The sequence below is a fragment of the Trachinotus anak genome, unplaced genomic scaffold (genome assembly GCF_046630095.1).
Source record: "Trachinotus anak isolate AG129_WGS33_773 ecotype Australia unplaced genomic scaffold, CSIRO_AGI_Tana_v1 ptg000040l, whole genome shotgun sequence".
In the NCBI taxonomy this organism is placed as follows: domain Eukaryota; kingdom Metazoa; phylum Chordata; class Actinopteri; order Carangiformes; family Carangidae; genus Trachinotus; species Trachinotus anak.
Window position 1 is genome coordinate 295,001 of NW_027273891.1, and position 20,000 is coordinate 315,000.

Here is a 20,000-nt window from a genome sequence, read left to right on the forward strand (position 1 = left end):
TTGTTGTTAAATATTAAAAGTCTGAACCTTAGCTCAGTTTTCTAAACCTGGTCCTAGAGGTCTGAGGTTCAGGTCTCCTCGAAGGCTTTTCCGTTTGGTGAAAACCTCAGTTTCAGGACTGAGAGGAGAAACACAGCAAAACCCGGTCTATCCTGTATTAAAGTCCATGGCTGTCCTTTGTGTGTCTGCTGGGTCCAGCGTTCCCATCAGCCCCTGTGATCCAAGGCCAGGACCACCTGAGACTCGGGGTGGAGTCGACCCTGACCTGTCAGGTGTCTGATCTTTACCCCGCTGAGCACCTGAACCTCACCTGGTTCAGAGGGAACAGAGTCCTGCAGAGCACTGTTGGAGATCCTGGATCCAGTTCCGTCTGGTCTGAGTACAGGTTCACTCCTCAGAACCAGGACTTCGGAGGCAGCATAGGCTGCAGTGCCATGCTGAACCTACCAAACCTGTCAGCTGAGAGCAGGACCAGAGAAACCACCATCCCCCTAAACATTCTCTGTAAGTCAGTCCTGCTGTCTGACTCCTGCTGTCTGAGTCTATTTCTGAGTCTGAGTCCTGCTGTCTGAGTCTGATTCTGAGTCTGAGTCTGAGTCCTGCTGTCTGAGTCTATTTCTGAGTCTGAGTCCTGCTGTCTGAGTCTGATTCTGAGTCTTTGTTTGAGTCTGAGTCCTGCTGTCTGAGTCTGAGTCTGAGTCTGTGTCTGTGTCTGTGTCTGTGTCTGTGTCTGAGTCTGAGTCTGAGTCCTGCTGTCTGAGTCTGATTCTGAGTCTGTGTCTAAGTTTGAGTCCTGCTGTCTGAGTCTATTTCTGAGTCTGAGTCCTGCTGTCTGAGTCTGATTCTGAGTCTGTGTCTGAGTCTGAGTCCTGCTGTCTGAGTCTGAGTCTGAGTCTGTGTCTGAGTCCTGCTGTCTGAGTCTGTGTCTGTGTCTGAGTCCTGCTGTCTGAGTCTGAGTCTGTGTCTGAGTCTGAGTCCTGCTGTCTGAGTCTGAGTCTGAGTCTGTGTCTGAGTCCTGCTGTCTGAGTCTGTGTCTGAGTCTGAGTCTGTGTCTGTGTCTGTGTCTGTGTCTGTGTCTGAGTCTGAGTCTGTGTCTGAGTCTGAGTCTGAGTCTGAGTCTATGTCTGAGTCTGAGTCCTGCTGTCTGAGTCTATTTCTGAGTCTGAGTCCTGCTGTCTGAGTCTGATTCTGAGTCTGTGTCTGAGTCTGAGTCTGAGTCTGAGTCCTGCTGTCTGAGTCTGAGTCTGAGTCTGTGTCTGTGTCTGTGTCTGAGTCTGAGTCTGTGTCTGTGTCTGTGTCTGAGTCTGAGTCTGTGTCTGAGTCTGAGTCTGAGTCTGAGTCTGAGTCCTGCTGTCTGAGTCTGTGTCTGTGTCTGAGTCCTGCTGTCTGAGTCTGTGTCTGTGTCTGTGTCTGAGTCTGTGTCTGTGTCTGAGTCTGAGTCTGAGTCTGAGTCTATGTCTGAGTCTGAGTCCTGCTGTCTGAGTCTGAGTCTGAGTCTGTGTCTGTGTCTGAGTCTGAGTCTGAGTCCTGCTGTCTGAGTCTGAGTCTGAGTCTGTGTCTGTGTCTGTGTCTGAGTCTGAGTCTGTGTCTGTGTCTGTGTCTGAGTCTGAGTCTGAGTCTGTGTCTGAGTCTGAGTCTGTGTCTGAGTCTGAGTCCTGCTGTCTGAGTCTGATTCTGAGTCTGAGTCGTGCTGTCTGAGTCTATTTCTGAGTCTGAGTCCTGCTGTCTGAGTCTGATTCTGAGTCTGAGTCGTGCTGTCTGAGTCTATTTCTGAGTCTGAGTCCTGCTGTCTGAATCTGAGTCTGTGTCTGAGTCTGAGTCCTGCTGTCTGAGTCTGATTCTGAGTCTGTGTCTGAGTCTGAGTCCTGCTGTCTGAGTCTGATTCTGAGTCTGAGTCCTGCTGTCTGAGTCTGACTCTGACTGTGTGTCTGTGTCTGTGTCTGTGTCTGAGTCTGAGTCTGAGTCTGTGTCTGTGTCTGAGTCTGAGTCCTGCTGTCTGAGTCTGTGTCTGTGTCTGTGTCTGTGTCTGTGTCTGTGTCTAAGTTTGAGTCCTGCTGTCTGAGTCTGATTCTGAGTCTGTGTCTGAGTCTGAGTCCTGCTGTCTGAGTCTGAGTCTGAGTCTGAGTCTGAGTCTGTGTCTGAGTCCTGCTGTCTGAGTCTGAGTCTGAGTCTGTGTCTGAGTCCTGCTGTCTGAGTCTGAGTCTGAGTCTGTGTCTGTGTCTGTGTCTGTGTCTGAGTCTGAGTCTGAATCTGTGTCTGTGTCTGAGTCTGAGTCTGAGTCTGTGTCTGTGTCTGTGTCTGAGTCTGAGTCTGTGTCTTAGTCTGAGTCTGTGTCTGTGTCTGAGTCTGTGTCTTAGTCTGAGTCTGAGTCTGAGTCTGTGTCTGAGTCTGAGTCTGAGTCTGAGTCTGAGTCTGTGTCTTAGTCTGAGTCTGAGTCTGTGTCTGTGTCTGAGTCTGTGTCTTAGTCTGAGTCTGAGTCTGAGTCAGTGTCTGTGTCTGTGTCTGAGTCTGAGTCTATGTCTGAGTCTGAGTCCTGCTGTCTGAGTCTATTTCTGAGTCTGAGTCTGAGTCTGAGTCTGTGTCTTAGTCTGAGTCTGTGTCTATGTCTGAGTCTGTGTCTTAGTCTGAGTCTGAGTCTGAGTCTGTGTCTGTGTCTGTGTCTGAGTCTGAGTCTGAGTCTATGTCTGAGTCTGAGTCCTGCTGTCTGAGTCTATTTCTGAGTCTGAGTCCTGCTGTCTGAGTCTGATTCTGTGTCTGAGTCTGAGTCCTGCTGTCTGAGTCTGATTCTGAGTCTGAGTCCTGCTGTCTGAGTCTGTGTCTGTGTCTGAGTCTGTGTCTGTGTCTGAGTCTGAGTCTGAGTCTGAGTCTGAGTCTGTGTCTGTGTCTGAGTCTGAGTCTGTGTCTGAGTCTGAGTCCTGCTGTCTGAGTCTGAGTCCTGCTGTCTGAGTCTGAGTCTATTTCTGAGTCTGAGTCCTGCTGTCTGAGTCTGATTCTGAGTCTGAGTCCTGCTGTCTGAGTCTGAGTCTGAGTCTGAGTCTGTGTCTGTGTCTGTGTCTGTGTCTGAGTCTGAGTCCTGCTGTCTGAGTCTGAGTCTGAGTCTGAGTCTGAGTCTGAGTCTGTGTCTGTTTCTGAGTCTGTGTCTGATTCTGAGTCTGAGTCCTGCTGTCTGAGTCTATTTCTGAGTCTGAGTCCTGCTGTCTGAGTCTGAGTCTGAGTCTGAGTCCTGCTGTCTGAGTCTGAGTCTGAGTCTGAGTCTGTGTCTGAGTCTGAGTCTGTGTCTGAGTCTGAGTCCTGCTGTCTCAGTCTGATTCTGAGTCTGAGTCGTGCTGTCTGAGTCTATTTCTGAGTCTGAGTCCTGCTGTCTGAGTCTGAGTCTGTGTCTGAGTCTGAGTCCTGCTGTCTGAGTCTGATTCTGAGTCTGTGTCTGAGTCTGAGTCCTGCTGTCTGAGTCTGATTCTGAGTCTGAGTCCTGCTGTCTGAGTCTATTTCTGTGTCTGTGTCTGTGTCTAAGTTTGAGTCCTGCTGTCTGTGTCTGAGTCTGTGTCTGTGTCTGTGTCTGAGTCTGAGTCTGAGTCTGAGTCCTGCTGTCTGTGTCTGTGTCTGAGTCTGAGTCTGAGTCTATGTCTGAGTCTGAGTCTGATTCTGAGTCTGAGTCCTGCTGTCTGATTCTGTGTCTGTGTCTGTGTCTGTGTCTGAGTCTGTGTCTGAGTCCTGCTGTCTGAGTCTGAGTCTGAGTCTGTGTCTGTGTCTGTGTCTGTGTCTGTGTCTGTGTCTGAGTCTGAGTCTGAGTCTGAGTCTGAGTCCTGCTGTCTGTGTCTGTGTCTGTGTCTGAGTCTGAGTCTGAGTCTATGTCTGAGTCTGATTCTGAGTCTGAGTCCTGCTGTCTGAGTCTGATTCTGAGTCTGAGTCTGTGTCTGTGTCTGTGTCTGTGTCTGAGTCTGTGTCTGTGTCTGTGTCTGTGTCTGTGTCTGAGTCCTGCTGTCTGAGTCTGAGTCTGAGTCTGTGTCTGTGTCTGTGTCTGTGTCTGTGTCTGTGTCTGAGTCCTGCTGTCTGTGTCTGTGTCTGTGTCTGTGTCTGAGTCTGAGTCTGAGTCTATGTCTGAGTCTGATTCTGAGTCTGAGTCCTGCTGTCTGAGTCTATTTCTGAGTCTGAGTCCTGCTGTCTGAGTCTGAGTCTGAGTCTGAGTCTGTGTCTGAGTCTGTGTCTGTGTCTGTGTCTGTGTCTGAGTCTGTGTCTGTGTCTGTGTCTGTGTCTGAGTCTGAGTCTGTGTCTGTGTCTGTGTCTGAGTCTGTGTCTGAGTCTGAGTCCTGCTGTCTGAGTCTATTTCTGAGTCTGAGTCCTGCTGTCTGAGTCTGATTCTGAGTCTGAGTCTGTGTCTGTGTCTGTGTCTGTGTCTGAGTCTGAGTCTGAGTCTGAGTCCTGCTGTCTGAGTCTGAGTCTATTTCTGAGTCTGAGTCCTGCTGTCTGAGTCTGATTCTGAGTCTGAGTCCTGCTGTCTGAGTCTGAGTCTGAGTCTGAGTCTGAGTCTGTGTCTGTGTCTGTGTCTGAGTCTGAGTCTGAGTCTGTGTCTGTGTCTGTGTCTGTGTCTGAGTCTGTGTCTGAGTCTGAGTCCTGCTGTCTGAGTCTATTTCTGAGTCTGAGTCCTGCTGTCTGAGTCTGACTCTGACTGAGTCTGAGTCTGAGTCTGAGTCTGAGTCTGTGTCTGTTTCTGTGTCTGTGTCTGTGTCTGAGTCTGTGTCTGAGTCCTGCTGTCTGAGTCTGAGTCTGAGTCTGAGTCTGAGTCTGTGTCTGTGTCTGTGTCTGTGTCTGTGTCTGAGTCTGAGTCCTGCTGTCTGAGTCTATTTCTGAGTCTGAGTCCTGCTGTCTGAGTCTGAGTCTGAGTCTGAGTCTGAGTCTGTGTCTGTGTCTGTGTCTGTGTCTGTGTCTGAGTCTGTGTCTGTGTCTGAGTCTGAGTCTATGTCTGAGTCTGAGTCTGAGTCTGATTCTGAGTCTGAGTCTGAGTCCTGCTGTCTGAGTCTGAGTCTGAGTCTGAGTCTGAGTCTGAGTCTGTTTCTGAGTCTGTGTCTGATTCTGAGTCTGAGTCCTGCTGTCTGAGTCTGTGTCTGTGTCTGTGTCTGAGTCTGAGTCTGAGTCTGAGTCCTGCTGTCTGAGTCTGATTCTGAGTCTGAGTCGTGCTGTCTGAGTCTATTTCTGAGTCTGAGTCCTGCTGTCTGAGTCTGAGTCTGTGTCTGAGTCTGAGTCCTGCTGTCTGAGTCTGATTCTGAGTCTGTGTCTGTGTCTGAGTCCTGCTGTCTGAGTCTGATTCTGAGTCTGAGTCCTGCTGTCTGAGTCTGACTCTGACTGTGAGTCTGAGTCTGTGTCTGTGTCTGTGTCTGTGTCTGTGTCTGAGTCTGAGTCTGAGTCTGTGTCTGTGTCTGAGTCTGAGTCTGAGTCCTGCTGTCTGAGTCTGAGTCTGTGTCTGTGTCTGTGTCTGTGTCTAAGTTTGAGTCCTGCTGTCTGAGTCTGTGTCTATGTCTGAGTCTGAGTCTGATTCTGAGTCTGAGTCCTGCTGTCTGAGTCTGAGTCTGAGTCTGAGTCTGTGTCTGTGTCTGTGTCTGTGTCTGAGTCTGAGTCCTGCTGTCTGAGTCTGATTCTGACTGTGAGTCTGAGTCTGTGTCTGTGTCTGTGTCTGTGTCTGAGTCTGTGTCTGTGTCTGTGTCTGAGTCTGAGTCTGAGTCTGAGTCTGAGTCCTGCTGTCTGTGTCTGTGTCTGTGTCTGAGTCTGAGTCTGAGTCTATGTCTGAGTCTGAGTCTGATTCTGAGTCTGAGTCCTGCTGTCTGATTCTGTGTCTGTGTCTGTGTCTGTGTCTGAGTCTGAGTCTGAGTCTGAGTCTGAGTCTGAGTCCTGCTGTCTGTGTCTGTGTCTGAGTCTGAGTCTGAGTCTTAGTCTGAGTCTATGTCTGAGTCTGAGTCTGATTCTGAGTCTGAGTCCTGCTGTCTGAGTCTATTTCTGAGTCTGAGTCCTGCTGTCTGAGTCTATTTCTGAGTCTGAGTCCTGCTGTCTGAGTCTGATTCTGAGTCTGAGTCCTGCTGTCTGAGTCTGAGTCTGAGTCTGTGTCTGAGTCTGAGTCTGAGTCCTGCTGTCTGAGTCTGAGTCTGTGTCTGTGTCTGTGTCTGTGTCTGTGTCTGAGTCTGATTCTGAGTCTGTGTCTGAGTCCTGCTGTCTGAGTCTGAGTCTGAGTCTGTGTCTGTGTCTGTGTCTGTGTCTGTGTCTGAGTCTGAGTCTGAGTCTGAGTCCTGCTGTCTGTGTCTGTGTCTGTGTCTGAGTCTGAGTCTGAGTCTGAGTCTATGTCTGAGTCTGAGTCTGATTCTGAGTCTGAGTCCTGCTGTCTGAGTCTATTTCTGAGTCTGAGTCCTGCTGTCTGAGTCTGATTCTGAGTCTGAGTCCTGCTGTCTGAGTCTGAGTCTGAGTCTGTGTCTGAGTCTGAGTCTGAGTCCTGCTGTCTGAGTCTGAGTCTGTGTCTGTGTCTGTGTCTGTGTCTGTGTCTGAGTCTGATTCTGAGTCTGAGTCTGAGTCCTGCTGTCTGAGTCTGACTCTGACTGTGAGTCTGTGTCTGTGTCTGTGTCTGTGTCTGTGTCTGAGTCTGAGTCTGAGTCTGTGTCTGTGTCTGAGTCTGAGTCTGTGTCTGTGTCTGTGTCTGAGTCTGAGTCTGATTCTGAGTCTGAGTCCTGCTGTCTGAGTCTATTTCTGAGTCTGAGTCCTGCTGTCTGAGTCTGATTCTGAGTCTGAGTCCTGCTGTCTGAGTCTGAGTCTGTGTCTGTGTCTGTGTCTGTGTCTGTGTCTGAGTCTGTGTCTGAGTCTGAGTCTGTGTCTGTGTCTGTGTCTGAGTCTGTGTCTGTGTCTGTGTCTGAGTCTGAGTCTGAGTCTGTGTCTGTGTCTGTGTCTGAGTCTGTGTCTGAGTCTGAGTCCTGCTGTCTGAGTCTATTTCTGAGTCTGAGTCCTGCTGTCTGAGTCTGATTCTGAGTCTGAGTCTGTGTCTGTGTCTGAGTCTGAGTCTGAGTCTGAGTCCTGCTGTCTGAGTCTGAGTCTGTGTCTGTGTCTGTGTCTGAGTCTGAGTCTGAGTCTGAGTCTGTGTCTGAGTCTGAGTCTGAGTCTGATTCTGAGTCTGATTCTGATTCTGAGTCTGAGTCCTGCTGTCTGAGTCTGATTCTGAGTCTGAGTCTGAGTCCTGCTGTCTGAGTCTGAGTCTGAGTCTGAGTCTGTGTCTGAGTCTGAGTCTGAGTCTGAGTCTGAGTCCTGCTGTCTGAGTCTGAGTCTGAGTCTGAGTCTGTGTCTGTGTCTGAGTCTGAGTCCTGCTGTCTGAGTCTGATTCTGACTGTGAGTCTGATTCTGTGTCTGTGTCTGTGTCTGAGTCTGTGTCTGTGTCTGTGTCTGTGTCTGTGTCTGTGTCTGAGTCTGTGTCTGTGTCTGATTCTGTGTCTGTGTCTGTGTCTGTGTCTGAGTCTGTGTCTGAGTCCTGCTGTCTGAGTCTGAGTCTGAGTCTGTGTCTGTGTCTGTGTCTGTGTCTGTGTCTGTGTCTGTGTCTGAGTCTGTGTCTGAGTCTGTGTCTGAGTCTGAGTCTGTGTCTAAGTCCTGCTGTCTGAGTTTGCCAGGATCTGGTTTTCAGGATCTGACCCCTGAATCCTCTGCAGATGCTCCTGTTGTGACGTCGATCTCAGACTCGCTGTTGGTGATGGCTGGCTCTCCGCTCACCCTCACCTGCTCAGCGGTGGGAAACCCCCAGCCGACCATCACGTGGAGCTTCAGGACGGCAGATGGTGGGTCTGTGTGGCGAAGGGATGGCGGTCAGCTGGTCTTAAGAGTGGTGAGTCTGTCTGAGGGCGGACGCTACGAGTGTGAGGCCAGGAACAGCGAGGGAAACCAGACGTCTGCTGTGGACGTGACTGTTCACGGTGAGAGTGAAGCTCCTGTTTCATTTACAATCTCTGCAGCTAAACTGTAGTGTGGGGGTTTGGTGTCTCCCCCTTGTCTACCTGTCACCAGCTCTAACACCTGTACCCCCACCCACCCCCACTCACAGCTCCACCCAATGACACCTCCATCTCCGTGAGTCCAGGTGAGGAGGTGGTGGAGGGTCAGCAGGTGACGATTACCTGCTGCTCACATGGAGCTCCGCCCACCACACTGGTGCTGAGGAGGGAAGGGGTGGAGCTTCAGAGGACTGACCCCGCCTCCTCCTCGCTCTCCTTCAGCCTCTCCTCCGCCCTGTTGGAAGACTCCGCCCAATACCAGTGTGAAGCCTCGAACCAGTACGGATCCCAGCTGGTGTCCAGCTCCGTCAGGGTCAGAGGTCAGCACACAGACTCACAACAATCAACTTTATTTATCTGGAACCTTTGACAAAACAAGGACCAGATATATAATCAATCAATACATTATAAAAGAGGAAGTCAAATAATCAAAGGTTCAAATGTAAAAGTGTGAAAAGTGCGTTTCTGTGTTTTTTATATCAGTATAGAAAATTACATCATCATCATCATCATCATTTTTTTTCTTTGGTTCAGCTTCTGTTTCTAATGTGAGATTAAAGACTGAGGGATTAGTTCACCATGAAGGTGGAGTCCTGACCACAGCGGCCTGGGTTCAAGTCCAACCTGTGGAGCTTTGGTGCAGTTAGTCCTCCGTCTGTCTCCATGACAGAGACACAATCACTGAACAACTTGTGTCCCAGCAGGTCCATCACTGTTTAGTGTCCCCTGGAAACACTTGTGTTGTGTTGTGTTGTGTTGTGTTGTGTTGTCATGTTTTCTGAAGTTGCTGTGTGTTGAGCTTCAGGGCCACCGTAGAGCACAGAGGTGCAGCAGACAGGTTCAGATTTAGGTTCAGGTTCGGGTTCAGGTCTTCCTCCAGCTGAAGTTCTAGGCTGAAGTTCTGGGTCTAGTTGATCTGGATCCCTGCTCAGGGCTTACAAACATGGTTTACTCTGTGTGGCCAAGCCGCCTCAGGTATTTCCACCCCCACCTGGTTGCCCCACACAGGAGCTGGTTCAGGGACAGTGATCAGAGGGAAATCTGGACCTGGTGTTAGGTCCAGCTGTGACGGGGGGGGGGGCAGGTATGGAGTAAGAGGAGCCGGTCTGATGAGAGGAAGGAGATCTGAACCTTTGACCTGTCAATCTGCTCTATTCAAACACTAATGAAAACCCTGATCAATAACTTTGATTGATCACTGATCAGAATCGTTCTCTCAGCTCACCCTCTGCAGGTGGATCTGAGTCCTGCGGTCTCAGCAGCAGAGCAGGGTTCAGGTCTGGTGCTGACCTGCACAGCCTCTGGATGTCACCACCCTCCCACCCTCACCTGGAGGAGGATGGACCAGAACCGGACAGTCCTCCAGAGGACGCAGCAGCAGGTCAGACCGTCCCTGCTCCACCTGCGGGACCTGGACCTCCAGGATCAGGGAGGGTACAACTGTGAGGCCGAGTGTGAATCTGTCACCAGGACCAGGACCAGCCAGGTCCGTGTCTACTGTGAGTCTGATACACCTGAGCTCAGGTCTTTATGGCGCTGACAGTGATGACCACTGTCAGCGTCTTCCTCATCTTCATCACAAAACACACACTCTGTGGTGTTTCTGTATTTTCTCCATAAAACTAGAATCTCTGAAAACACCTTGAATTAATCCATATTTTCTGTAATTTATCTTTTACTTTAAAAAATCAAACCACATACAACACCTTAATTTGAAAAGAAGAAGGAAAATGAAAATGATTTCCTAAATTCATCATTCCTCTGAAATATTTGAGGAATCAATTAATAATTAATCAATAACCAGTTATATGAAAACACTTTCACTGCAGCAGCAGCTTTAATGTGCATGACTTCCAATCAGTTTAAGGTGGTATCAACAGGATCAGACAGTCCTCCTTAACTAACTGAAAACACAACAGCTTCATGTGAATTCAGCTGTTTTAGTTTCAGCGTCTTTTATTTTGAAAAGGTCTGAATGAGCTCATTAAAGCACCCTAATTTGAAAAACTCCCTCTAAACTAATGAGTAAATTTTGACCTTAATTATCAACCAAGATGTTAATGAGGTTAAATAACAGTCGATCTAATGACCTTCAGAATAAAAGTCTTGATGATAAATGTCAGGTGTGTTAAAGTTGAGGTCATTATTTGTTATTAACGTCTCAGTTTAAAACAGGGATTTTAGGAATTTAGTTTGAGTCAAATTAAGGTAAAAAATTCAGAAACAGATGAAAAACATCACAAACTGTTCGTCATGACAAAATAAAACGTATCATTAGATGATGAAGGTACAGCTTCATTTGTTAAACATTTGTTGTCATGAGGAGGTTTTCCTCAGCAGTGACGGAAGTTTAACAGACGACAGCCTTGAACAGACAGCCATTGTCAGACTGTGACCTCACCTGATTAATAATGGAAACAGCTGGAACTAGGAAGAAAATGAGGAGGAAACAGGAAGTAAAGAGTTTGACTCAGCTGTTCATGAGACACATCATAGCTCTGACCTCACTGTCGCCATGACATGTCCAACACCTCCTGCTCAACACGCTGTCACATGTTACACCTAAATCCAGGTGCAGATCACCTGAGCCGCACAGACACACAATCACAGTGATTAATTTGGTGTGCCGACAACAAACCGACCAAGAGCCGAGGCTACACACCTCTACTATGTTTAGATCTTTATGAAAACAATTCAGATGCAAAAAAATCATCTGTTGTAAGGTCCAGATCCAGGTCCAGGTCCAGGTCCAGGTCCAGGTCCAGGTCCAGGTCCAGGTTCAGCTCCTGTAACCCCCACAGACCTTCACTGTCCCCCCGACACCTAGGCCAAAACTATAAAACCTAAACAGAGAGAGATCACAGCTGATTCTGTCAACTTCCGTCTGATGGTCCCAGAGGTGTCATAGCCAATAAAGAAACCTGCAGACCTGAAGACCTGCAGACTCTGAGCTGCTCAGGTTCTCGGGCCTGACTCAGTCTGAGTGAGCACTGATGTGAATCATCAGAATTTCATTTCACCATGACACTTTCCTCAGAGTCAGTCCTGGACTTGTTAGAGCTGCAGTTTGTTTGGACACATTCAGAGCACAGAGGTCAAAGGTCAGAGAGTTTCACTCTGTTAGTTTAGAGACCGCAGGAATGTTTCCTCCCACAGATCAACGGTAACACTCAGTCACACAAAATAACACAACAGGGGAAAAGAAGCCAATCCCCCCCCCACCCACACACACACACACACACACACATACATTCTCCAACCCCCCCCCCCGACCCTTTTAACTACAACACTAAATCCTCCCACAGCTCAGAAGAGGAGACGTTCAGACTGCTGACGGCTCAACACTGACCATGGTACAGCATCATCAGGCTGAAGGTCTTCATCACACAGTGATAATGAGCTTTAACTAGCAGTTCTATTGTTTAATAACTTGTTAACTAACACTTTATAGATCAGTTATCAACCATTATCAGGCCCTGCAGGTTGTGGCTATTCCAGCATCACACTGACATCGTTTTTTAAACTTTAGTTCCTCAGATTGAGTCCTCCAACATGCACTTTGACCTCTGACCTCCACTGTTTGATCTCTGATGCTACAAGGGATCTGGACCTGCATGTATTCATGAAAGTCTTGTTAATTGGCTGCTGCTGTCAGGTGTCATGTGTTCATGAATCCCTTTGAGGTTTGAGATCTTTGAATCTGACAGATGATCAGCAGGTCAGCAGCAGAACCACAGTCCTGATCTATATGTAAATGTGTTTTCATTTTATTCTCTCCAGCGTTTCCATCTGATCCAGTTGTGAGGCACCCAGGTCCCGTTCTGCTGGGTCAAGAGGCAGTCCTTCACTGTGATGTCATTAATGTCTTTTGGACCAATCAGCTGAGGATCCAGTGGCTGTCGGGGAACACAACACTAATGTCAGAGTCCTTTGGGTTCTCCAGTTCTTTACAGAACGCCTCATCTGTTCTTCAGTACCGGGTCGAGGGCAACCAGCATGTTCTGACATGCAGAGCAGAGCTGATGGCGGACGACAGAGAGGTGTGGAGGTCCAGGAAGACCAGCGTCCCTCTGCAAGTCCATTGTGAGTCTCTGAGGGAATAAAAGCCTGAAGACTTGAGGCTCTTACTGTGATAAACATTGTTTTTAACAACTCAAATGTGCAGACAAGCTTAGTTAGTTAGTTTACTTCATTTCAGCAGGATAATCCAAGCAGCACAAAGCTGCTCTCCAGGGAGTCCTGTTTAAACCTGCACCTGAAGAACAGTTTGTTATCTTGCGCAGGACTTTCCACCTGAGTCCAGAACAACATCTTCTTTGAGAACCTACAAAAACTTGGCTCTGAAGAAGCCTTGACCCTTGGTACCACAGGGAAAAGGATGAGAGCCTCTATTGTTCTGCAGATGTATGAATGACCCTCCAACAGCAGAGTCAATCTGTATGCAGTCGATGCCATTCTTTACAAAAGAGGAGTGTAACACTTTAATGTCCAAGTATGAGGATCCAGTGCAGGTTTTTAGTCATTAGTCACAAAAAGTTTTTTGATTTTCCATGAAAATACCTGAGGAGCAACAGGACAGGATCTCAGCAACTGGCCTTTTTGTGTTGCAGATGCTCCGAGGAGAACCTCCATCTCCGTGAGTCCAGGTGAGGAGGTGGTGGAGGGTCAGCAGGTGACGATTACCTGCTGCTCACATGGAGCTCCGCCCACCACACTGGTGCTGAGGAGGGAAGGGGTGGAGCTTCAGAGGACTGACCCCGCCTCCTCCTCGCTCTCCTTCAGCCTCTCCTCCACCCTGTTGGAAGACTCCGCCCAATACCAGTGTGAAGCCTCAAACCAGTACGGATCCCAGCTGGTGTCCAGCTCCATCAGGGTCAGAGGTCAGCACACAGACTCACAACAATCAACTTTATTTATCTGGAACCTTTGACAAAAATATGTTTTAAATGAAAAGAGTTCTACAAAATAAAAAAGAAAAGAGCAGATATATCAATCATATCAATCAATACAGATAATCAATCAATACATTTAAAAGGAGGAAGTCACATAATCAAAAGTTTAGATGTAAAAAAAATCTGTGACAGCTGTTTCAGTCTTTATTTTTTATCAGTCTAGAAAATATTTTATTATTATTACTGGAACTTAGTTTTATTTCTACTTTTTTTTAGGAACAGTTCTTTTACTTTCATTTTTGTCTCGTTTTGGATCTAAGATTTCAGCTCCAGTTTTTTCTGGGAGCTTTCAGCTCTGGTTTTTATTTTTTTTTTAGTAATTTCTGTATTGTTAATACGGAGATTTCATTCTTTATCATAGTTATACATTGTATGTGCAGCATCATTAAAAAGAATGCACTCCTTTTACTGTCACATCGAATATATTTAATATTTGATTGAGGTTCTGTAGAATATTTTTATGAGAATAATGACAGTAAATAATAAAGTAAATAATAATGGTGAAAAGGTTTTTTTACTCAAAAAACATGCAGAGGAGTTTTCTGTATTTTTTCAGCCCTCAGTGGTGTCTGGCAGAAAAATAAAGTCTGAGAATCAATCTGTGCTGCTCCATAAGCTCATTGCTGTGAGTGTATGATAATGAAAGATAAGTGGAGCAACATGTTAATCAGCCCCTCCTTTCTCTCTGGACAATGAGACAGTTTAATTAATAAGATTAAACTGTAAAGTGGAACTGACACCTTTTGGGTGTAACACATAGTACTGAGCCTCGTGGCTCTCCATACACAGAATGTCAGTTCTTGATGAGAAACGTTGAATTGGGAATTTCCACATCTTTCTCTTCCTGTGTTCGGCCTTTAGTTTCTTCTTCTGCTTTTTGTTTGATTGGTTTCTCTGTGTTGTGACAGCTGTTATCTGAGCACTTGACCTCTCACTCCTTCACATGATGCTGAGAGCTGCTGTGGACAGAAATAAACTCTGACTCCTCTGCTGAGTAATGTGTCAGACACCTACAGCTCTCAGGCTCCTTCACAGAACCAGTCCTCAGTCTGACGATAATCAGCTCTGTGATCGAACGGCAGAATATTCAGTGTAACTCCAGGTGTGTCCACATCTGCAGGATGAGCTGCAGAGTCTGAGATGTGAAGCACAGTATTGTTGTCCTGTGGTAATATTTATATCTAAAGTAAGTTTTGACTTAAATCAGACCTGTCTGTGTTTTAAATATTTTCTAGGAATTTTAAAATGACAAAGTGTTCATGTGATAGTGACAACATGTTCCTTAAAATAAAACACAAACTGACATGATCCAAAGCTTATTAAAAGCAGAGGTGAACCAGTGATACACAGCAGGAAACTTTGAAAACATGACAGAGTTGTTGGTTAAAGGTCAAACAAAAGGTCAACAGGTTCGTCTCAGCAGCTTTCAGTAGCTGCGCTCAACAACCAGGACTTCCATAAATCTCTGGATAACCATGAATGAACATTAACAGTGAAACACTTCCTCCCAGTGGATACTTGGAAACCAGAGGATGTTAGTGCTGAATGTTTGCCAGCTTCTCTCAGTTGTCTGATCTGCTCCAGCTCCACTTATCTGTAGTGTCTGGATATGAGTTTCTGTTGTCCCCCGTCCAACTGTTTGAATGAGTCACCACATCAACCTCCCTGAGTATCCAGTGATCACTGTCCAGGGCTGTGAGAAAACAACTACCTGGACTTTGATTGGAGTCCTCATTGCTTTACCAAAACATGGCATAAATAAGACAGGAAACTGTGAACAATAGTTTTTCACTGCTTTTAAAATTTTCAGTTTAAACAATTAATTGACAAAATATTCAACAGATTAATCAATAATGAAGATGATCGTTGGAGCTCAGATCTGCTCGTGAGATGAGCTGTATTTGGTCATCATCTGGCTCGGTGGAACGTGTCATGAAGCCACTTTCACTACTTTTATAAATAAAGTTCATTCAAAAAATGTCTGAGGCTTAAAATCAAACAGGGTGTGTAAATGTCCACTGCAGTTCACTACAGTCCACTATTTACAGTCCATTACAGCAGTGCAGAACCAGACAGTTAACATACTGAGTGCCTCTGACCCTTGACATAAAGAGGCTGTGGTGAAATGAGGATTTATATATTTGAAATAGTGGAAACCGTTTCTGTGAGGATGAATGAATCCCTGATGACACGTGGGCCACATTTCAGGAGAACTGTTCATCTTAAACTGACTGAATCTGATCTGACGTCCTCACTGACTCTATTCTAACCTCATCACTTTTAATGAATCATATACCCACCATCATGCTCTAACTCTGATCTGGTTTCTTGTGGTCCAGCTCCTCCGAGAAACACCACAGTCTTTGTCCTGCCGTCTACAGTAGTCCAGGAGGGACAAAATGTCACTGTCTGCTGCCAAACCATCAGCTTCCCGCCATCAGCTGTGATCCTGAAGAAACTGACCAATGGAACAGAGATATATTCCCTCAATGGTACTTTCCTGTTGGTCAATGTCACAGCCAGAGACTCTGGCCTGTACCAGGTCAACGTGACCAACGACCTCGGATACCAGGTCAAAGTCTTCAGCATCAGTGTTAGAGGTCAGTCAGACCAGTTCATACCAGTTTGGAATCACAATTTCATGTTATTATAAAGACAGTTTGGAAACAGATTTGTTGTTTGTAGAAAACAACCTCACTGCGTTCTGGTTTAAAGTATTCCTCTACCTTCCTCCACACAGAGAGAAGCACCAGCCTTCCTCCCAGTCTCAGCGTCATCATCATCCCAGCCATCTGTGTTGCTGCTGGGCTAGCAGCTGCTGCTCTGTTCCTCGACTACCTGAGGAGATCCAGGAAGAAAGGCTTCTATCAGCTACCCCAGTCTGCTCCACGTTCAGCCTGAGGCTCACACTTAGCTACCAGGCTCCTACATGTGTCGACCAAGTTTTAAAATGTGACTGTCCCAAAATGTGGCTTCTGTAGCTTCACGCGGCTTTGATATGCCAACATATGGCTACCAAGTCCCAACACATGACGACTTCCAAACACGAGACTAACATTCCATTCCTTCGCTACCACCTCCCAGTACATTACAACCACGTCCTGACATGTGCTATTCCAACACGTGGCTTCAACAGTCCAGCCTGATAACACGATGGTCAATAGCTGAATGATATAATATATGAACAGCAATAAAAAAATCCATCAGTGTAGTCGTCTATCAGCTTGTGGCAGCTTTGCAGCTCATTGATCTTTCTGTTGAATCAGTGATTTTTTAGTAACTTTGACTTTGTGAACTGTCCCTTTAACCTGAAGATTCAAAGCGAAAACAGAGCTGTTTCTCTGAGTCGAAGTTTGGGTTCAGCTTCCAAACATTTCAGCTTTGACTTGACTTTAGAAACTAAAAGGTTCAATGTGACCAGTCTCTGAAGTTTTTCTCTGTCTGAACCACATTGTTCCTGTGTGTTTGTCTTGAATGATCTGCTGGAGTTGATGACTGATATGAGTTGAATGTAGATACGTGTACAGTTTCTCACTCAGTGCTTTTATTAAAGATATTTATTTCTTCACTCCGCTCTCAGACCTTGTTGGAACATGATTTGATTTCCTGGGAATTTCCTGTGAATCAGCAGGCAGTTGACTTTCCCTTTCACTTCTTTCTCACTCAGTGTTTAGTGGAAGTCTTCAGGATGTCTCGGCTGGTAACCATGGAGACACCTACACTGCTGTTCAAATGATCAGAGCTGAAGACACTTTGAAACAGTTAAACAGGAACTCACTGTGTTCACCTGAGAGAAAACAGAATCCAGTGACTGTAGTTTCATCTCTCCTCTGTCTGTATTAAAGACTTCCATTAATAAAAACTGTCAGTAGCCAGTTTTCAGATCTAGTTTTAACACCTTTAACCTGCTGACATGCTGCATATGTATCACAACAAAAACTGAGCAATTCAAAACCCAATTGTCCAGGTTCACAGCTGAACTGTAGCAGGTAGGTGTCTTCATATTTAACAAATACAGAAACTAATCACTGACCCTACAGTTTTAAGTTTTGCTGTTCTATTCGGTGCCAAACATTCACATAATTAAGTAATAGTTAAATATGAAGTGACACGAAGGTATTCAAGCCAACAGCTGAGCATGTCAGAACCAGAGGAAGCAAATTATTTTGACCTTTAAAATCAGAGATAATTATTTTACTGCTCGGTTGTTATTAAGCTCCTGAGTTTCTCTGTTTCTGCAGATAAACAGAGACTGTGTCAGAGTTTAACATGAAACTGGTCCAAAGACTGGAGGTCTGATCCACATTCACACCTCACATCGGAAACTTTCCTGTTTCCTTGACGACAGGCTGGAGAGCCAATGAGCTTTGTGTTGAAGAGAAAAACCACCAGGACATTTAATTAATTAATTCAGCTTGTTAAACAGCTCAGAGGATTGATGTTAACAACTGACACAGAGCCAGGAATTAGACTGATCCCACTGCTTCCCACCAAACCACCAAAATAAACTTCTTTATATGAAAAAAACCACATGGGACATAAACCTGCTGTATGTGGGCTGAGTCCCAGTGTAGCAGCTCTTTCCCACAGCCAGACGATTTACTTAACAGTGAGAGAGATTGTACTTGGCCCTCAACACCTGAAATACGTGATCTGATAATATGGATGACATCACCTTGGCCCCCAGTGCTACTGTCAGAAATACAGGGGTCATTTTTGACCAGGACTTTACTTCTCACATAGCACAGCCTTCTTCCACCTGACCATTAGTCTGAAAATCACAAACCTTATAGTTACAGCATTTCCTCTCTCTATAACACCTGTAAGTATCACTGTAATCCCCAGTCTGAGGTTGAATGCAACAGTATATACAGCTGTTCCTGGTCTCCTTCTCTCCCCCCTCCTCTCTTATGTCATATAAATAACATACATGATCTCATGTACACTGTATAAACAAAATCCAGTTCCACTGAATTTGTTTTGTATCTCTTTGTTGTTGTTTTGTGTGTCTTTCTGGTTGCATTGTGTTTTGCTGACGCAGAGTTTCCTGTCACAACAGACCCACACTGACACTGCACAGATATTATACTAACGACTACAGCATGATATGTGGCTGCCCAGGCCCCCCCGACCCCTGGCGCCCCTGGTCCTGTGCCCGGTGGACCCGCTCAGTAATCCATCCCTGAGTCTGTTGATGCAGATTCAGCTGAAACAAAGTGAACAGTTGATAAATGTGTGTCTTTCTGCTCCATCTGGTGTTTTTCAGTCGTGTGGTGTTCACTGTCCTGCTGGGCCTCTGTGACCTTTGACCTCTGTGTGCTGTTGTGTAAGAGAGGACGAAGCATTCTGCTGTGTCTTGTCATTTTAATCTCCTGCTCTGCTGGTATTTCCTGCCTGAGAGAAGAGGAGCTGCAGCTCTTTGTCTCCGGAGCTGAGGAGTCTCACATCAGGGTCACTTCAGAACCACGTGGATCCGCTTCACACACTCTCCATCAGGTCTGAGGAGACTCTGTCTGTGACACGCTCAATTAAACCATACAGACAAAAAAACGATGAAGAGCTGCAACTACATATCAAGCAGGTCCTGGTCCTGATCCGACCTGCGGTGGCTGCTGTTTAATCACAGGATCATCTGTGTGGAGGACGGAGCTGATGCTGTTGGAGAGATGGCGTTTTTTAGTTGCTATGGAAACTGATCAGTGACTCCTCTTGACTGTGACTTCATAACTTCATAACTGTCATTGATGTTTTTGTCTCTTTCTGTCAACTGGTGTCACTGATGTTCTGATCTTTGCATTTGTCTTGATTAACTTGTGTTGTACTGTCAGTTGTGTTTGTGTGGAGCAGACACTCATCCGGCAGCAGCTCAGACTTTGTCCCCCACAGCTCAGAGTGTCAACAAACCAGAGGCTCCAGGGAGGGAGGTGTCTGACTGAGGCTCCACACGCAGAGCTCTGACTCCCTCTGCTGCTCAGACTCACAACTGCTGCACAGCAAACCATCACACTCACAAACAGCTTCATGGCCTCCAGGTTTTCACACACAAGGAATCTGCCAGCTGGTCAGAAACATACAGAGAAAACACAGGGACAGGAGGAGGAGGATGCTGAGAGGAGGAAGATGTTTTTTCTTATTGTCCTTATTGAACAGGCAGTTTTGTTGTGTTCTGTTTAAAATGTGAAGGATGAGACTGAGATTAAGATTATTTGTCCCACAGTGGGGAAATTTGCAGTGTTACAGCAGCAAGTGCAAGAGGAAAAAAAGCAAATGTCAGAAAATGATAAATAATAGATAATAATGTAAAATGTACAATGACGATGAATAACTCACAGCGACTTTTTTAATAAAGAGTGTTTCCTTTTGGAATAATTGTCTGATTGAGTGTGTGAGCGACGAAACTTGAATATCATTCAGTTCATTCATCAGTGTAACGAAGCACATTTACGTTCTCCTACTTCATCACGTCTCACTGTTGATCTGCAGCAGAAATATCACTGATGTGTAAAATGTGATGCTGTTTGGATTAAAGCGGTAAATCAGTTTAAATGAGCCACAGTCTGTGTACTTTTACTTTGACACTTCAAGTACAGTTCACTGATCATACTCACATAATGGAGTAAAAGTGAAGTAAATGTCCAAGTACTTTTCCACCACTTGTAGCAGTAGTACTTGCAGTAGTACCGCCGCCGCTATCATACTGTCAGTATTTGAGAAACCACAGCGCTTTTAAACGCCTTTATTGTGAAATCCGACCGAACCGGAAATTGACAGTTAGCATTCCTATCCCACGTCTACTCAGAGAGTGTGTGTGTGTGAGTGTGTGTGTTCAGGTGTGAAGATGTTACCTTTATCTATAAAAGACGACGAGTACAAACCCGCCAAGTTTAACCTGCTGGTGAAGCTCTCCGGCTGGTTCAGGTAAACTCACCGCTGCTAACGTCGCTAACGGCGGCTAACGGTACGCTGCTAGCCTCATGCTAACCGTGTAGCCTCATCCAGTGTCTGTCAGAACTTGATCGGCCTGTCGGTTGTTGACGCG

The 20,000-nt window shown here is 46.2% G+C and overlaps 2 protein-coding genes across 3 annotated transcripts in view; both read left to right on the top strand.

The window, feature by feature from the left end:
* vcam1b (vascular cell adhesion molecule 1b) overlaps positions 1-16,529 on the top strand; it is a 19,774-nt gene extending 3,245 nt beyond the window's left edge. Inside the window, exons 3-10 of the mRNA XM_071472873.1 lie at positions 199-504; positions 7,671-7,931; positions 8,060-8,329; positions 9,230-9,508; positions 11,790-12,092; positions 12,620-12,889; positions 15,301-15,561; positions 15,702-16,529. Coding sequence (XP_071328974.1) covers positions 199-504; positions 7,671-7,931; positions 8,060-8,329; positions 9,230-9,508; positions 11,790-12,092; positions 12,620-12,889; positions 15,301-15,561; positions 15,702-15,862 — 2,111 coding nt within the window. The 3' untranslated portion in view covers positions 15,863-16,529. The remainder of the gene's footprint in view (positions 1-198; positions 505-7,670; positions 7,932-8,059; positions 8,330-9,229; positions 9,509-11,789; positions 12,093-12,619; positions 12,890-15,300; positions 15,562-15,701) is intronic.
* A 3,183-nt stretch (positions 16,530-19,712) lies between these two features.
* slc30a7 (solute carrier family 30 member 7) overlaps positions 19,713-20,000 on the top strand; it is a 10,416-nt gene continuing 10,128 nt past the window's right edge. Inside the window, exon 1 of one of the 2 annotated variants that reach the window (XM_071472879.1) lies at positions 19,713-19,879. In XM_071472879.1, coding sequence (XP_071328980.1) covers positions 19,800-19,879 — 80 coding nt within the window. In that variant the 5' untranslated portion in view covers positions 19,713-19,799. The remainder of the gene's footprint in view (positions 19,880-20,000) is intronic. The other variant, XM_071472880.1, reaches the window with a different exon arrangement.